We start from the raw sequence: 19,393 nt of genomic DNA on the forward strand, positions 1-19,393 counted from the left end.
AGGAAACGCAGTTTTTGCGCAATCTACCAGGACGTTACGAGCATAGGTAAGCCGTGTGGAAACGGCCATGGTTTTATTTAACTTTTTCATACACGTAAGGAATCTCTACTCACAATTCTTCTAAATAACGAAAGGAGAGAGTGCATCTTTCATGCATAAAGGCACTTGATGGAGCTTTGTAGACCCAGTGAATGTGGTGAAAAAAGAGAGAAGACTTGTTCCTCTCCCTGCTGAGGTGTGAATGAACAAAAGAGGAAATGGCCTTAACAAGTTTTGGCAGGCTTTGAATGCCCCAGGAACTGAACCTGTGGGGTAAGGCACTACAACTCCCAAGATGCACTTCTCTTAAAACTATAGGCATACATTCTAGTCTGGTACATACTGATTAATATAGTAAGCTTGCTGCTGGAACAGTACAATGCATATCCCCGTTAAGAACTTAACAGTGTTAGAAATTGGTTCAGCATTCAGAAATATGCAACCAATATCAAGATCCAGGATAACATGCACATTTTCAGAAGTACACACGGAGCAGCATACAAGTAAGACACAACCACTGATGGAAAATGAAAAAGTCAGAATTAACAATGGTCATTTCAATACTGACTGGTAATGGTTAACAATACTGATATATTGCTATTGAAAATAAGGTGTAGGCATCCAGTATTCCTAGACTCTTACCTATGAGCTCAAAAAAGTGTAACAAATTTTGATATCTGTGGTCAGGAGGACTCAGGAGGAGCTCTGATCTTTAATACTCATATTCTGTGCTTTCACATTTTCCAGAAACTCTACATCTCTTAACAAGAAATGCTTGTGTTGGGAGAATGATCAGTCAGTGTGTGCTGAGAATGAAAACTGACTTTGCTGAAGCCCCTTATTTGAGCAGCTGCCATAATGACTTCTCTGGGGCATGCGGGGAAGAGGTCCAGCATAGAATGCTAACCAATGAGGCAGCCTCTGGGAGGAAAACAGAGGGTCAATTTGTTGGGAGAAAAACTTCACACTTATTGCTGGCATGAATACGGCAACAGGTGTGTTAGGCAGACACAGACGCTGAGGACTGGAAAGCTGAATGGAAACTGGAACCAGGCTGTCTGAAGGAAGGAAGGAGGGAGACCATACAACTGTCAAAGGCAGGTGGAGAACTGGAATGTTGGAGTGTGGAAAAGGCAAGGTCCTGCGGGAAGGAAGGGGGAAGGAAAAGGGAAAACCTAGGGGAAACTCTCATGGAAGGCACAGGAAAAGCTTCAGGGACATTGTGAGATGAGGGCAGAGGGCCAGGGAAGTGGGAAGGCAGCAGAGCCTGCCCACAATTTGGCTGTGTATTGGCCCTGATTTTTGTGCTGGAAACTCAAGTGGTCCTCTCCCTTCCTCTGTCCCCCACAACCACTGCCCCGTCCTGGCAACAAATGAGGAGGAGCAGCAAGGCACCTGGGTCACAGACTCATTCTGTTTTATTATTTTGGGACTCCTCCTGCCACTTGAAATCAGGTATACCTCAGTCAATAGCTAACTTCCCTTGCCTCTAGTTTTCTTAGCAATAACAAAGGGGATTTGGCTCAATACCTTTAGTCCCCAAAAGTGTGTTTTAGGGAGCCATTTCAGATTCCGTTCTGACCTGTGCCCAATCCCTACCTTGATCAGAGCTTTTAAAAAGAAATACAAGCTCTCTTTGTCTTGTAGACCTCTGGTCATACCTTTAGCTCCCCTCTGGGTCTCCTGTAGTATGTCACCCTTCTCAAATTGCCCAACCTTTCCTCCTTATCTCTCCTCCAACTTCTCTGCCTGGTACCCCCATCAGCCTTGTTTACTTTTCCCTGAACTCCCTCCATCTCAGAAGGCCTGTGGCTCTTCTGCCAAACATTGAAACCTCTAGTTGGCCATACAAGAACACTGTAACCTTGGAATACAGCCATTTTAGGTCTCTGATCATTGTTTACACACCCACCACACACACACACACACACACAGAGCCCCTTTCCTGCAGCACATTCCTTTAATCAACAATAACATTTGATCCTATTTATTAGTAAGTTTATTGATCAGATTTTGGCATCAAGACTAAGTTGATATCTAGACAAGCTACAGTCTGGTCTAAACATCTGTTGGAGAAGTTAACATGCCAATTTAAGGAGGCAGGATAAGAGACTAGAGCTGGCCCCCAAAGATGCCTGCAAAAGGCTGAATCTACAGGCTGGATGGCAGCTGGCCAGTCTTACTCTTGCGTAATTAGATTTGCAAATGCTTCCTGTCTCTAGCCGGTGGTGATATGTTTGGTGTGGTCGCTGCATATCCATACACATATCCATATGCTGTTTGTAGGCCAGGAGATGGAAGCATCGAAAGGCAGGCAGGTTCTCCTAGCATCCTACAGCTACAGGCATCCTCCTTTACTGTGTGGCTGCCGTTTTCATGCGACCTCCTTATGCTCCTGGGTGGACTCCTTGATCACCTGCAGGCAGAATGGGGAGGAGAATCACAAAGTCACTCGCCCTGCTTGACAACTGCTTGTGCGCTTCTAGCTGACAGCGTGTGGTAAAAACTGCTCAAAGTAAACAAATAAAACAAGCACTTGGCTATTCCAGCCACAGTGAGCTTCTTGTTCAGTCCAAAAATTGACATTCAGAATCTGTCGAGTCCTTAGTGTTTATAATTTAATAAACTGAGGTTGATCCAAATAGGTGACAAGTAGAAATAGTGGTCAAATTTTCATCATATCTGGGGCCAAATTTGGATAAGAATAATAGAAACATAGAACTAGAAGGTACCCCAAAGGTCATCTAGTATAACCCCCTGCACAGTGCAGGAAATTCAACGCTGCTCAGTAAGCCCTGCTCAATGCTCAGAGGTGGGCAAAACCCCTCAAGGATACCTGGTCAATCTGGCCTGGAGGAAAATTACTTCCTGACCCCAACGCGGTCATTGGCATGGCCCTAGGCACCCAAGCAAAGGCCAAGATTTGAGGGTGGAGACTGGGGAGGACAGGCTTTGGAGAGGGGAGGGACTCGGCATGGTATAATGCTATAACATCTATCCTCCAAAGTAGCCATTTTCTCCAGGGGAACTGTTCTTTATCATCTGGAGGTTAGCTGTAATTCTTGGAGATCTTCAGGCCCCACCCGGAGGTTAGCAACCCTAGGTATAATACAGACAACTGAACTGAAAACTTAAGTAATGCTGGTATCCTGTAGTACAATATTGGACATGACATAAGGGATCTGTAATCCAGTTGCTCAATACGTAGCTTAGTTTTGCAAAGCGGTCATTTCCAACCCCCACTCACGAGAGCCATTGTACAGGGCAAGGGGGTAGATCTTTTCCCCCATGCAAAATCAGCTCTCTGAATGACAATTGGTTGTAAGAGGGAAAACAGAGATGCCTATCTTCTCTTCCCCATCATTACTGGGGCTAAAAGTAGCCTCAGAAGGTTTCAAATCTGGCCCCCTTTGGCAGCTTTTTATCCTATCCCTAAAAGGGATATCCTAGTTCCAAACCAAAATCCTTTATCCATGACAGGCACTCACCCAGAAGAAGAAAGGAAAAAGTGGAATGCGTGAGAGCCAAGCTACAAGTGACGAATGACACTTGCCTGCCAAGTGAACAGATTCACATGTATTCCTCCCTGTTCACTTGCCATTCATTTGCACTCCACTTGATCAAGTGAAGAGCAAGTGAATGGCAAGTGAACAGGGAGGAATACACATGAGTCTGTTCACTTGCCAGGAAAGTGTAATTTGTCACTTGTAGCTTGGCTCCGACTCAATCCAACTGCAATCAGGCCTATTGGACACCAGAGGGTACCCAAGCACTGAGCTCAGATTTCTGCCTACATGCCTTGGCTGGCAAAACATTTCATGAAGAGTTTCTTCCCCAAACAATATGCAATATGCAATAAGCTCTGTTATCACATTAATGGAAGAGAGCAAGAGAGTCAATGTAGTATTGTGGCTAAACTTGTCTCTGCCCTGGAGGGTAATAGCACTGGCCTACTTTTCAGGGTTGTTGTAAAGAGTGCAAGGACATAATACATGTGATGCACTATAAATGCCCCAAAGTGCTTATTACTGTATTTTAAAGCATCCTGCATGACTATCACTCACATGTGCGTTCTGTGTGCAGAGAGAGGCTGGTTGTTTTCTGGGTTTGTTACTCTACTGTAGTTGAATATTACTGGCTAAGCCTATCCTTGCAAAATCAGTTTGCAAGACCTTGCATCTGAATATGGAGCAGCTCAGATTCCGCAAAGAGTCCGCAGAGGAAATGAGGCTCCAGCAAGAGTTCTGCTTTGATCTGACAGCACAGCTTCAGCAAGGAGAGTATCCTAGTACCCAAGACAATCAGGTCTGTGCAGGTGACAGAGTAGTAGGTCCACACGCTGTCTCCACTCCTCTCCATTATCCAAACATACAAACCAGGGATTAATTATCTCTTCCCCAGTGGCCAACTATAAACCATCCCTTCCCCTCAATTTGGTAAGGATCCATATGATAATGCTGGACAATTCCTGTTCCTGTTTCTTTTGACTCTAAATTCTCACCACTACTCCTGTTCTGGAGAAAGAAAAAATATTTTGCATTGCCCAAAAGCATACTTGTATACCATAAATCTGGCTAGCATTTCCCCTCATAGTAAACTAAAAAGCTTGATAAAGCTCAATTAGAACGAAAACCCTCAATCCCAAGTGTCAACACAGGAAAAAGGAGGCCATTGTACAAGTTCAAGACCGGGCAATTGACCGGGTGGTGGCAGCAGCACACCAGAGAGAAAAAGATGAGAGGTTCTAGAAGATCAATAGTATGAGTCAACAGTCCTACGCTACAAGGTCATTTGTGATTGTATCTCAATAGAAGCCTCAATTCCAAGAACTGGGAAGTTACAGTATGGCTTTACTCAGTCCTGGTATATTATTTGTTTGGACTTCTGGGTACCACAATTCAAGAAGAATGAACTGGAAAAGGATGAACTGGAATGAAATGGATGAACTAGAAAAGGACAGCCGTGAATATAATCAAGGGTCTAGAAGATAAAGCCTACAGGGAAAGACTGAAGAAGGTGGGTATATAATCTAAACACAATTTAACTTCAAATATGCTGATAGTTTAAGAATGTTAGCAGAAAGTGAGTGTGTGATACAATGATTCACCCACTGACTACAAGACAAGATGCTAAGCGACTATCTTAGCAGCAGCCAAAATTTCTATAGCCCTTTGCTGGAAAGCCTCTACTGCCCCGACCTTGCAGATGTGGCATATATGATTATGGGATCAGTATGTGTTAGCTAGACTTACTTTTAATTTGAACCAGACGACATCAGCTAACTTAGTTTAAGAAAATTTGGTCACCAATTTTAACTTGTCTTTCTGAACAGGAGATTCCAAAGGAATTATATCACAGTTATGTTTAGTTTATGTCGTTACATACTGGCCATCGTCACACGGGCATCTCTTCCATTAAATTTACAGCATATAGCGTCCTACCTGTTATCGGCACAGTAACGTTTCTTTGGGTCACCTAACGGCTCTTCGCGCCACCAGCTATCCACACCGAAGCGCTCTGTTCTGTTCTCTCTAACCGCGCAGAAGCAGCTCCCCCCCCCTTTTTTAAAATTATTCTGGCGTTTAATTCCGCTGTAACGGAATAACAGCATATAAACATTCTGTTAGAGCAAAACGTTACGTTAGTTATGTTAAAAAATAAAAAAACTGAAAACGACTTTACACGGACATTTGTATTGTGGTATGTTTTTGGGTTAATCTTTCTCCAATGGCGATTGAGTCATTTTTACTTCAGCAGAAAGTTTGCATTGTGTTATGTCGTTATGGCGTTATAAGGACATAATAAAATTTTAAAAAGGGGAGTCGCAGGAAGAAATGGATTCTGGGATTGAAGGGAGGGCATAGGGCATTGCAAGGCGAAATACATCGATGTGAGGCATTCACACTGAGGCACAAAATAGCGCGACTATCAAGCACAAAGCAGAAGAGAGAAAATCGCTACAGTATTGGAATAAGGTGGGTGTTTGCCGGGAAATAGCGCCATTTTCGCACTAAATAGAAGCCCGTGTGACAACGGCCACTGTATAGTTAACTGATACATTCTCAATTTATATCTATTGTTTCTAATTTTAATAAGATCTGTATGAATATATCGGTGTTTTAAGAGGTATTGATATATATTTTATGTATTACTGTTTCTTTTATGCTCCATATTTAAATAAAACATTTTTAAAAAGACAAGATGCTAAGTATAGATTAGGAAGAACTTTTTACAGTTAATAGAAAGCAGAACAAGATATTTAAGGTGACTGGGGGAACTCTTTCCATGCAGAGAAGTGAGGTGTTTCGAGTGCTTGGGAACAAAGAATTTAACTCAGTGTTCTGTGGGGCCCCTTTCTGGTCAGAAATTGAAGGCTTCCAAAGCACAAGAAAACAGGGGTAGCTTTTTCCTACCTCACCATCTCTGGTCTCCACTGTTTTGACCACTATGCTCCTCTTCAGGTGGGCCTCAGAAACAGATTTTGTGTCCAGACTTGTTTCTGGTGAGGAGGGAAAGAACAGCCTGTCATAGATCAGCAATAATTAGATTCTGACCAAGGAATCGTGGGTGGGTTATCGGGCACCTGCAGGTAGTCCTCGAGACAACAGAAATAACAGTGGGGAATGCAGAAGGCCCTTTGCGGAGCAACACCAAACTACTTCTACATTCTGTTGCAGCTGTACTAAACACTAAGGGAAGAGGGGAAACCACAGCTAAAGAGTAGGTTGGTGTTGCTAAGCTTAAACTGATCCCAGATCGCAGCTTCTTGAAAGACTGATGTCTTTTTGACAGACAGCAGGTGAAAACTCTGTACAGCTGCATCAAATTGCAGAAGGAATCTTAAGTCAGGAGCAGGAAGGAGTTGAGGTTCATTGTAGAAGCTTTTAAAAAGACTTCTTAGTTGCACCAAAAATGAACACAGTGGCCCCCAAGAACAAGCCACAACAAGAAGGAAGGTGTTTGATGCAGCGGGTGCAGAACAGAGCTGACAGAAAGGCTAAGAATGTGATCCAAGAAGCTTTCCTAATCAAGCCACTGCCTTGAACTCAATGAGCTATGATGATGGTGGGCGGAGAGGAGAAAGAGTGGAGTGAATTAGGAGGTATAAAACTGTGAGGTCTCTCTGAATCAGCCTTACCCTGTTTGACTGAAACAAACGTGATGGGATGGACCACTACAGAGACAGCGGAGAAGTGGACTGAAGTGACTGTGTGTGGTGGGCTCATTTTTGAAAAAGCTGTGCTGTATTCTAGAAGCTGAGGCACACCCGGGCCAGGCCGGCATGTTCCCAGTTTGCTGGCTGTTGATCTCACAGTGAGAAATTCTCTGCTGGGGTTCACAGCTGCCTTTCTGGGGCCTGAAGGATGGTCTGAGAATACTGGAGATTGCAGGAGACCACATGGAGCCACATGAGAAAGTGGGATAGAAGTTATGCTGTGGCTGCAGAAGGTGCCCTCTGGCCAAGCAGATAAATAAATACGGAAATGTTTTAAACGCCCCCTCCCCCCAGCTTACTGCCTCCCTTCTTCCATTTTCTTCTGATCTTGCAAAATGTGTGCAGTCCACTGCCATTTCCAAAAGGCATCTTCAAGCCTCCATAAGCTCTTCCTCAAAAGGAAATGGGCTGTGCAAAGACCATCATTCACCATCTCACCACTCGTGGGAAAGGGGAGGGGAAGCTTAATGCTGACTTGCGGCTGTGACCACCTGGGGATTGCTAACCATGAAAGAATGAGTTCCTCACCTCGGATCTGAAGGTTGGAGAAAGTCTGCACAGGGATAGTGATCCTGCAGAGAAAGAAAGGAGGAAGGAAGAAGAGTGTGGGTTGTAGAATTTGGTCCTTTTCTTCCTTCCTCCCCCACCCTTTGATCCATTGTTCTGGAATGACCCAACATCAAAGCAACTCTCAGAGGAGTTGTTCAAACTGCAAGGATAAGGCAAAACCAGCATGCTCCACAGCTAAAGAAGCTTGGAGGGAATACCTGCCCATGACTCAGGTGTGTTTTTTGATGAAGTGAATGGAGGGTTTCAGCCTGCCCAATGTCACAGCAGGCTAAGGCACCACCTGGTGACCCTGCCAGGTGAGGTTCAGCTCTGACTGTACTAGACCATTCGGGTATCTATTCCACCAGTGGACTCAATGGAAGGAAAAAAGTCCACTTCTAAGATCATCAGGACATTCTGTGACTGATCCTCCTAGCTTAGGAGTAAGATCTAGTTTTCAGGTGGAGCAGAATGAGATGGAAGACCAGACTGTACCACTCTGAGTTGCAGGTAGGAGTCCCACTTTTTAATACTATCCTTTGTTGCTGTTTTTTAAAAGTTCTCTGCAAGTAAAAAACTATAGTCAGCACATCACAGAGAAAGGTACTGGCTCAGGCTACTTATTGTTCTGCTCTTTCAACTTAAAGAAAGGTTGTTTTTTTATTGTAAGAGAGCCTTAAAATTTAACTCCCCCTGCACATTGAAGATATTATTATTATTTATTATTACAAAATTATGGTCAATCCTACCATCTCAAGTCTTTGCTACTACATTCTGCTGCATAAATTTATGAGGCTTAACACGTACATCTTCCAAAGAACTCTAGGATGTGTAAGGTTCCCTGGAGAGATCAGTGGACTTCGGACAGAGCAATTTACCTGCCAATAATATCATGACACTTCAGATATAGGCCAGGGAAGCAGTTTCTGAGACATACCTGCTTTCCTCTCCTTCCAGCAGCTTGCGGTAGGTGGCAATCTCAACATCCAGGGCCAATTTGACATTCAGGAGGTCCTGATATTCTTGGAGGTGCCGGGCCATTTCCTCCTTGAGACTCCGAGTGTCTTCTTCCAACCGGCTCACCGTGTCCTGGTAGCTGGCTGTCTCAAGGGCATAGCGGTCTTCCATCTCTCTCAACTGTCTCTCCAGAGATTCGTTCTGTAAGGAGGAAAATGAAAGAATTGCTAATGAACATGAAGATGACCCAAAGGGTTACCAGGAACCTCGCTGCTGACTGGGGAGGGGAGGTTCCAGACAGGCCCAGCAATAACGAAAACAGCAGTGTTGAGAACGAGTCAGAGATTGAAAGGGGCAGGCATTCCCCTCTGCTCCCCCTCTCACAGTTTGGGGTTGCTCCTTGCCTTACAGAAACAGTGCAATTTGGAAATTGGAGCAGACTCTGCCTGTCCCAGGGCCTTCTCTACCTACCGATCCTCGCAGGGACTCCAAGTCACAAGTGAGGGCCTGCAGTTGCCGGCGGTATTCATTTGCTTCCTGCTTGGCCAGGCGCAGGGCTTCAATGTTTCGAGCTGCTGCATCAGTCAGGTCTGCAAACTGTCAGGCAGAAGTTTAAGTTTCAGTGGACTGAGTTTGTGGACTAAGAAAGACCCCATTGGACCTAGAAGTTCTTTGCTTCATTCCATGATGCATCAGGACCAAGTGCACATCTAATTGTGCACATGAAGGGTGCTTTTGGGGTGCTTTAGGACTTCAACATTCCCACCCAAGGTACTAAACATGGAACTGAAAAAAGAAAGTGCCTTATCGAAAAGCTGCTTCTTTTTGCAGAGGTTTGGTGCCCCCAGACATGCATTGCTCCTCCTCAAGCTGGTCATAGTGGGGTTGATTGTATCCTACCATTTCACTGTGCAAATTTGTATTTATTTACTAAAATATTTATACCCCAATTTTTCTTTTGGCTCAAGTTTGAAGCTTTCTTCCAATATAAGGAAACTTCCTCCATCCATCCATCCATCCATCCATCTCTAGTCCCCCTTTCTCACTGGGACCCAAGGGGGATTACACAGTGCAAGTCAATATAATCAACAGCTAGAACGTTCAATACAATATGATCAACAGCTAGGACATTCAATGAAAAAATACAACAGGATATGGGGTACTGAAATCTGAAAACAAGCATAAATCCAAACACAGAGGGGAAACAAAACATTAAGTAATTAAACATAACATCTTTAATGATGCGGAAACTACTCAGTAGGAGCACATCTACCTCAGCAGACAGTACCCAGTAGAATAGTCTACAGTCTCTGTCCCTACCAAGGTATCTCTCTGAGCCATTTCTTATGGCATAGCCCTATTACCAGAGTTAAAAAGCCCTCCTGAATAATTCAGTTTTGCATAGTTTGCAAATTATGGGAGCTGTCTGGACCTCCTCAGGCAGGCCGTTCCATAAGCCCCCCCCCCAAAGAAAGTGTGTGTACAGGTAGCTGTTCATTTTGCTCAACTGCCAAAACAATCAAATGCAAATCAAATATATTTCTATATATTAGATTATTTAATAACAAAAAAGTTAGTAGGACCTCTATGGGTGCAGGAGCAACCAGTAACAGTCCTGTGTTGCTAACCAGATAGTACAAAATGAATACCACCCATTCTCTTACAGGAGAGGACAGCATTCCTCCAAAGAAGTCTCAGCCACAAAGATCGGAGGGATACCCACTAATTTGAACCTCTGGGATGTATTAAAAACCACCATGGGCTGTGCCAAGCAATGGATGCAGAGCGCTGCACTGCTCTGCCCTTGAATCTCTGTGGCACACACCTGTCATAACCTGACTCAGCCAAAACTTGGTACTACCAATCGGGCCCGCCACCCCCTCACAGTACCTTGGACTTGTACCACTCCTCAGTCTCATGCATATTGTTGGAGGCCATGGATTCATACTGGATGCGAATCTCCCGCAGGGCAGATGTCAAGTCTGGCTTGGCCATGTCCATCTCGATGTGAACTTGCTGCTGCTGCAGCTGTTCCAACAATTCTCGCAGCTCCTGGCAGAGGACACGAGACACAAAATTGAAACACCCTGTAACTAATTCTCAGGCAGCAGATTGAAATCTCAGCAGAGTTATCTGCTAGCCCCTCTTTCTGTGTCTGACTGATCTGCGGTGACTACTTTACATAGAGATGGAATAATCTGGCCTTTAAACCTCATCTTCCTTGTTGCATTTCTAACATAATTAGTTTACATGTTGAGTTTTTAAAATATTTTCATGTGGTTAAAAAGGTAAAGGTAGTCCCCTGTGCAAGCACCGAGTCATTACTGACCCACGGGGGGACATCACATCCCAACGTTTTCTTGGCAGACTTTTTTTACAGGGTGGTTTGCCATTGCCTTCCCCAGTCATCTACACTTTACCCCCAGGAAACTGGGTGCTAATTTCACTGACCTCGGAAGGATGGAAGGCTGAGTCAACCTTGAGCCTGAACCTGAACCCATCTTCTGCCAGGATCGAACTCAGGTCGTGAGCAGAGCGTGGACTGCAGTATTGCAGCTTACCACTCTGCACTACAGGGCTCAATAGCCTTTTAAAAAAAAATTCACATGACTGTGACCACACACTGATTCACACAGAGACCAATCAGCTCCCATCACTGTAGAGCATGCTTGGCTTGGAACCGCCTAACATGTTGTGATTGACCCCTCCATGGCAGCCATTCTATGGTAGTGTCACCTCCCTTCCTTAAAAGTCCCCGAGTGCTCACACGTTCAGCAAGGTTGGGTAAGGGATGGATCTTTAGCAAGGAGGCTCTTTGAGGAGACCTGGCAATTCTACCCCACTATACTTCCAAAGAGAGGACTGCCTCAGCGTCATGCTCCGTGGTGTACCTCATCGTGGACTTTCTTTAAGAAGTTGATCTCCTCTTGCAGGGATTCAATTTTCCGTTCCAGGTCTATGCGGACCAATGCTGCATCATCAACATCCTACAGGACAGAGAAACCAGGAGATGAGAGAGCAAATTACTCACACGTTATGAGCGCTGTTCAGCTTCTTATGGCCCTATGAGGAAACAGGAGCTCATGGTGTGCGTGCATCATGCTCATCTTTCCAGATCTCACTCCACCGCTGTTTCTGATTGCATGTCCAATGCTACACTAGAGAACTGATGTTCAAAGGGAAGGTCTATTTTCTGCCAACTCCAGTGCAAGAGGAGGTGGAACTCAAGTCTGCCTGGAAGTTATGGAATGCAGGCAGACATACAACACGTGTTTTCCTGCATAGAGGAATACGCGCCGAGAATGATGGGCGGATGCTGGGAGAAATTGTATGAACTGTTGTTGTAAGTTTTTGTATTTGATTGATTGATGTTACTAATGACTGCCTGGATGAAGCACATAGTTTGAAATGGGTGAATTTGCCAGCCTCCCATTGCAGTTTCATTTAGCACCTTCAACTACCTTTGTGAAATCTTCTGGAAAGCTTTCAAGATTGGAATTCGTTCATATAATTGACTTTGTATGGTCATTTTGGAAGGGTTTTTACTCTCCTGTATTTTGCACTGCCTCTTTAAATTGTACATGTTCCATCATTACTCTATGTGCTTGAGTGTATGGAGTGGCATCTAATAATTGTTCATTGTTTGTATTATGTATAGTACAGGCTTTGTATAGGCACTAGCACTTTATAAAATAATAGGAATTGTTGAAAGTTGTTCACAAAGCACATTGCTCTTTAGCACAGCTTGTTATGTTACGGTTGTAGTTTAAAAATGTTGGATGCTTGCCTCTGACTCTTTACCTGGCTATTCAAACACTCCCTCTCTTTACATGCACATTTAAAATATAAAAAATATAAACATATGAATAATTTGTGATTAATTTTGTGATCTGTGGATGGCATTGAATACTTTTGCTTTAAATTGTTCTTGAATGTGATGAGTTAGTAAGTCAAGGCGTTTGCTTTGTAAAGCCCCCATTGTTCTACCGTGACTCTCTCTGTTTTTTTCTTCTTCTAGAGGAATACTGATGCAAAATACCTCAGAGCTCCAGCATCTTCAGAGGTTTAAGGCATGGTGCCTCTATTAAGAAAAGCTGCATCTTCCAAACCAAGCTACCTGTGATTCTTGCATGTATATGGAAGGAGGGAAATACACCACCTAAACTTTATCTCAAGCCTGAGACCTGAACTCAAAATCCTGCTCCCTCCCTTCTGTGCTTTGCCACTCTTCTGTCACCTCCTTTTTGTTCCATCTCCCCAGAAGTTCTTTGTCCAGTTAAGAGGCCAGGGCTGCTGGGAAATGTAGTCCTTTAGTTTCAGTCATTGCCATTATAGCAAACTTCAGCGCTCCACACACAATCCAATGGCCTTTTGCTTAAGATTTCTTCACAACAAAACCAGGTCAGTTTAAAACAAGAGCAATAAACCAAACTCTATCACATATCATTGAGCTTGCAGCCACATTGATCCCTCTAACCTGGTTCAGTTAACTCATGCTGAGCTGGGTTGCCAGGTCCCTTGACTCCCCCAGCGGGAGACTGGGAGCCCAGTACCTACCTCGCTGCACCCCTGGGTCCTGGTTTCTGCATGTGCTCCCGGCTTGCATGATGACATCACTTCCTGGAAGTGATGTCATCACGCAGGTCAAAGGGTGGCCTGGGAGCACTCCCACGCTCACCAAGAGCCTGGATCAGCCCACTGCGCCACTATGATACCATTTTGAAAAGAAAAAAACCTACTTGCACTAGAGACCTCTAAGCATTTCAGACTTAATTCAATGCAATTCAATAGTTCATCAGAGGAATCCAAATGTTAAGACCCAGCACTTGAAAGAAAGAAAAGTGGAGTCTTCGCACCAACCTTCCCAACAGACCATCTCATATACTCCTGGTCTGCTTGTGAAAAGTTACTGTTTACCTAGAGATCTAGGTGAATGCATTGGTTCAAAATGAAATCTAAGAACAGAAACTTTGCAATACCTTTTATTAGGACCAACCAAAAGAGCACAAAACAGTGTGCAAACTTGCTAGTTCTACAAAACTTATCACCAAGCTGGGTATTAAAACACACAAAATTGGGAGAACAAACAATGTTTCAGGCCATGATCTTAGGGGCATCTGGAGATTCCTTCTCTTTACTAGCTTGTTCACCACTTAGTGTTATTTTCATTGGTCTTAAAAAGTATTACAAGGCTTTTGTTTTTCAATTTTACTTTGGCTACCTGTGATATCTGTCTGTATTGGAAATACCTGCATTTAGCAGGCACAGAAAGGGATTCTTCAACTGCAGTGAAATGACTCCTGGAAAGGGACTGTGCTTTTGCACTTTTCCATCACCTATTCTGGCTTCTGCTGACTCTGGTGTCATCTCTCTCTCCAATATTGTTAACTTAACTACCACTTTCCCCTCTGCTCTCAAACTTTTACGGGACCAGTAGGTTCCATGTAGTGTTGGACCCAATCCAAACTGTCATTGTACAGTAGCATCAGCAGCGCATACAATGAAGCAGCCACTAATTTGGCACCCATCAGAGTGGGGCAAACTCCTACTTCCCCACTTTTCTTTCCTTTTTTTAGAAATTATGCATTGGGTTGTTCTAAAATATGCAAGCAGCTCAGTTTAACATATGTGTAAAAACCCCATGCAGAGACTTGAAATGAGACAGCAGGAATTCCCCCCACCTCACCGTGGTACCGAATAGAAGGCTGTCCTGCATTCCCCTTCCATAATCCCAAAGTGGGATTCATCATCTCGCTGCTGCCTCACCTGTCTGTAGGAAGACAAATTGTTTTCAGCTTCCAGACGCAGATTAATCTCGTCCTGTAACCTTAAACAAGAAAGAGAAAGAGGAGTGTAGAAATCCAGGCAGCCTCATTGGAGTAATCATTGATTCTTCTCTTCTGCAAGCAACTGGGAAGGGAGCCAAGGCCCAACATCAGGGCCTCCTCTGAGCACTCAGGCCTTGGCCGATCTCCTGCTGTTTATGCACCAGCAGCACACTGATCAGCCTCCCACATCTTTTGCCCTTTCAGCCTCTGTATGCCATGCAGTGCAATGGCCTTGTTATTAATAGAGCACCATCTTTGTAAATGGCTCTTCCCAGAGAAACTTAAGTGAAAAAACAGATCTCTGCCCTCAAGGGCAGAGATCTTCCCTGGAGCCATAAAAGGAGCAGAGGTGCCAGCTAAGGATCCATTTGTGCACTAGCAGTTACACCTGAACCTCCTGTGATATTAACGACAAGACATGCTTGCTCAGGTCTTGCTGTAAATCCCTCCCTGGAACATTTTATGTGCCTCTGTGGAAAGTTCCCACACTAGTTTAAAACATCCCTCCTTTAGCTGCTTGTGTGAAAGCACTTAAGAGCCAGTCTACACATTTCGAGCTCATTCAGCATTTCCCCTCGCAGAAACAGTTCCCACATCCAGTAAACTAGTGCATGAGTGAGCATTGCCTTTTCCCTTATGTGAAGCTTTCCTATCAGCGGGGAGCTTTGGAGTTGCAGGACTATGCTGCAACACAACCCTTGCAGCTGCAACCGAAAAGTCCCAGAATATGTAATGAAAGAACCTGATATAGCTACCTTGCAGTATCTCAGCAGTTGCCTGGATGGAACTCTGTCCCACAAGTGGATATAGCCTAGAGTTCTGCACAGTTCTCTCTCACGCATACATGCCCATTCCTCCTTGCCACATTTGGGCAAACACAGCCATGCAACTACCCTTTTGCACTCAAACTATCCCCAGAGATTCACATGTGCCCAGCTGGCTCATATTTGACACCATCCTCACATGTATAAAGAAACCACAAGTCCTCTCGGGGAATCACACAGGGCCAATTTGTTCAGCTCTCTACTGGTAGTTCTGCCTGGGAATTTCTTCCTTTTGGCAAAGCACTGGGTGAAGAAAGCAAAAGCCCATGGCTAGCCCCCTCAATTAATCCTAGGACCCAACTCAACTCACAGGAATCATCCTCTACTGCCCACCTTACTGCAAAAGGGAAAGCTCAGCCCATGCACAACCCTCCAGAGAAATGATTGTGGTGATCTGGTAGGATATTTTGAATCAATGCATTCAACTGAGGTCTCCCGAGCTTTCTCTACCAACAGCACTGCACTAGGCTTTGCCTGAGGCGCGCTCCCTTCCCCCCTCTTTAAGTCCCCCTTGTCTACCCAACATCACACAACCTTTCTTTTGGCTCCTCCCCTCCAAGTGTTCTAATTCCCATCAACACTGAGCTTTCTTGTATGGCCCAGACGTCAGCAGCATGGTCAATATTTTGTTGCTGACATCTTTCCCCTCAGCTGTTAGAATGTTTGTGAACATTCCATGATGTCAGCAGAGTTGCCAACTGCCTGGAGAAAAAAATACTGCCTGTTAGAGTATTAATGATGATGTTATTTATCTCAATTCCATGAAAAGCTTCAGCTGCCTATTTCTGCACATTAAACCTTTATTAAAGAGAGCCATCTTTCTCTGGGCTTGTTGGCAACCCTAGATGTTAGAGCTCCTTGGCCAGTTGCTGGAGAGGAGGAAGAAGGAGTTGCAGCAGCACTTATTCTCAGTCCTGTATGATTCATTCCCCCCCCCGCCCCTGCGCCACCGATAAATAAGCACTTTTGTGAATATTCTGTAACTTTTACAGTTGGTCAGCTTGTAACCTACTAGTCATGAGAGAGGGACAGAGAAGAAACAGCCACTTTTATCCTATAATATCCAATATTATAGGATATATCAATATTATTCTACAGGCTTGGAGAGAAGATACCCTCTCTGGGTGAAGACAGGCTGTCTTCCAATGCCTCTCAGAATGTTCCCAATGCTTATTTGAATGGCAAACACTGGTCCTGTTTCTCCTAATTGGGCAATGAAGCAGGGCCACCCACAGGTTGTCAACTCCAGGCGGGCCTGGAGATCCCCCAGAATTATAACTGACCTCCAGAATTCAGAGATCAGTTCCTCTGGAGAAAATGGGTGCTTTGGAGGGTGGACTCTATGGCATTATATCCCACTGAGGTTCCTTCCCTCCTCAAATGCTGGCCTCCACAGAGTCCACCCCCAAATCTCCAAGAATTTCCAAACCTGGAGTTGGTAACTGTATGCCACAGGCAAGGCTTTCTGCATGCTCAAGGTACACCTCTCCCCCAAAACACATTCCCTCTTCTAGGTAATTTAGGGTTGCCAGGTCCAAGTTGGGAAATTCCTGGAGACTGTCGGGGTGGAGCCTGGAAAGAGTGGAGTTTGGAGAGGGGAGGGGCCTCAATGGGGCATGATACCATAGAGTCTACCCTCCAAAGCAGCCATTTTCTCCAGGGGAACTGATCTCTGTGGCCTGGTGATACTGTAATTACGGGAGATCTCTAGCCACTACCTGGAGAGTGGCAACCCTAAGATAATTCCATACAGCACAGAGAGAGAGAGAAATATCCCTCTCCTTCATTGTACTGTAAACAGACCGAAGAGCACACTTCTGTCCATAAGATGCAAATCGCAAGCGTGTGCTGCCTCAGGGGGAAGTGCATTTTTTTGAAGGCCACTGCTTCCCTTCCTTTTAAAACGCAAATAGCTGAGGTGGGGTGGCTTAGCCAGTTCAAGTAGCAAAATTAAGTGATGGTTGAAGGGTTAAACCCACTTCTCTACAAACGCTGGGAGATTGCCTGCCTCAGTGGGAGCCTGGCAAGGCTACTTATGGAGACTTAAAAAAAAAAAGTCTCATAATTTGTGCTACTATATCCCTTCCATAGTTTTACTATAGAGTTTCCAGAAATTCTTACAGCTACCCTATAGCACATCTGAATTTTCCCTGGAAGTAACATAGCGGTGCAGATGACATTGTGCCCCCCCATATCCCCCCCCAAACCTCTTGCTGATTGCCAGGCATGTCCTGGCAATTTTAAGAGAAGTTTAGATTTCCAAATTGTTCATCTCTCCAGTGCGTCAGTCAGTGGCCCTCTAACTTGCAGTCCTTAAACAAGTCATCACATAGTGTTGCCAACTCTGGGTTAGGAAATTCCTGGAGATTTGAGGCTTGAGCCTTGGGAGAGCAGGAGAGGAACCTCAGTAAGCTATACTGTCATAAAGTCCACCCCAAAACAGCCATATTCTCCAGGACAACGAAGCTCTATCGTCCTGAGATCAATTGTTATTCTTGGGAATCTCCTGGTCTCACTTGGAGATTGGCAATGCTAAACTAGTGGTGCAAAGTGGTAATATTAGACTCTACGCTGAAGAGACTTATGGGGGTCCCCTTTTAGATAGCAATACATACATCAAATGTGACAGCCTGTTACAGAGCCCCCAAAACTGATCCTGTGAACTAGGGCCCTGGACTTCTGCCCCACAGTCCAGCCCTGATAGCACCACTCCTTGGAACAGCATTACATTTTTTTTAAAAGGAAAAGCTTTATCTGAAGTGACTGTAAGAGCAGCTTCATTCTGCATCCACTTGCTCCTACAAGCCATTCCTCTGCTTATATCTACCCCCCCCCACACACACACACCCCACCACCACCAAGTGAGTGGAAGGAATTTGAAGGAGTTCCCTTACTTTTGCCGGAGATTATTGAGATCCTCCACCAGATTGTCCCTCTCAATCTCCAGCCTGGCCTTGGAACTGGAGAGCTGATCCACTTGGCGGCGAAGCTCCCTCAGCTCTTCTTGGTAGATGTCAGCCAGCTTGGTGGGCTCCTTGTCCCGGATTTGGTTGAGCTCGGCCACCAAAACTTTGTTCTGTTGCTCCAGGAAGCGGACCTTCTCGATGTAGCTGGCAAAGCGGTCATTCAGCTCCATCATCTCCACCTTCTCATTGGTGCGAGTCTCCTTGAATTCTGTGTTGAGGGCATCTGCCAAGGAGAAATCCACCTTGTCTGGAGAAAATTTGGGACCAGCACGGAAGCTGAGGCTAGCCGTCTTCATCTTGGTGACAGAGAACCGGGTAGTGGGATTTGATGGAAGGTACCTGCGGCCAGGTGAGAACCTCAGAGCCTGATGGACAGAGGTGGCTTGGGAGCCAAAGCGTCGCCCATAGGATGACAGCTTCTGTCCCTCCATGGTTAGGCTTCTCCTCCAGGCTCTGCACACTCAGATAGATCTTTCCCTCTGTGCAGCAATGGGTTTTATTTAGGAGGATAAGCCCCCTCCCCCAGTGTATGCGTGTGATGGGCAGGAGGCAGCAGGGGGAGGGGGAAATGGGTTGCCTGCCAGGCCCTACCGCCTCACATCCACCCTGCCAAGTGCCCTGTGCCCTGGCAAAGAAACAAAAGACAGTCTTTAGGCAGAAGGCCTGAATGTTCATGGAGAATGCCCTCGTATGAGCTACGTGTCCAAGTCCTTTGCCCCGCTGTGGTGGCTTTTTGCACCTGCATCATCCCGGGACAGCAGGTTGTCACAAGACCAGGAATGTATCCCTTGCCTTAGAATGATAGAGCAGGTTATGGCAAAAGTGCATCAGCCACAAGGGTAGAAGATCCTTCCTTTATAAACAGGAGGACCCAAAGCAATGCTCAGCTATAAACATGGAAAGGCACCCCTCTGCCATCGGACCCAAACCCACTTTGAGAGTGACTCCCATTTTAAGAGCCCGTATCTCCTATTTTAGGAGCCCGTATCTTGCAGGAGAAAAATTGGATTCAAA

The 19,393-nt window shown here is 45.1% G+C and overlaps 1 protein-coding gene across 1 annotated transcript; it reads right to left on the bottom strand.

Annotated features, from left to right (window-relative positions):
* Positions 1-1,982: 1,982 nt before the first annotated feature.
* Positions 1,983-18,810, bottom strand: GFAP (glial fibrillary acidic protein). Its single transcript, XM_054993029.1, has 9 exons — positions 18,308-18,810; positions 14,528-14,588; positions 11,653-11,748; positions 10,652-10,813; positions 9,233-9,358; positions 8,742-8,962; positions 7,784-7,827; positions 6,453-6,538; positions 1,983-2,455 (listed from the first exon to the last, which is right to left on the bottom strand). The coding sequence occupies exons 1-9, from the start codon at positions 18,808-18,810 to the stop codon at positions 2,414-2,416; spliced, it is 1,341 nt and encodes a 446-aa protein (XP_054849004.1). The 3' UTR covers positions 1,983-2,413.
* Positions 18,811-19,393: the final 583 nt, after the last annotated feature.

The sequence above is a fragment of the Eublepharis macularius genome, chromosome 12 (genome assembly GCF_028583425.1).
Source record: "Eublepharis macularius isolate TG4126 chromosome 12, MPM_Emac_v1.0, whole genome shotgun sequence".
Classification (NCBI taxonomy): Eukaryota; Metazoa; Chordata; class Lepidosauria; order Squamata; family Eublepharidae; genus Eublepharis; species Eublepharis macularius.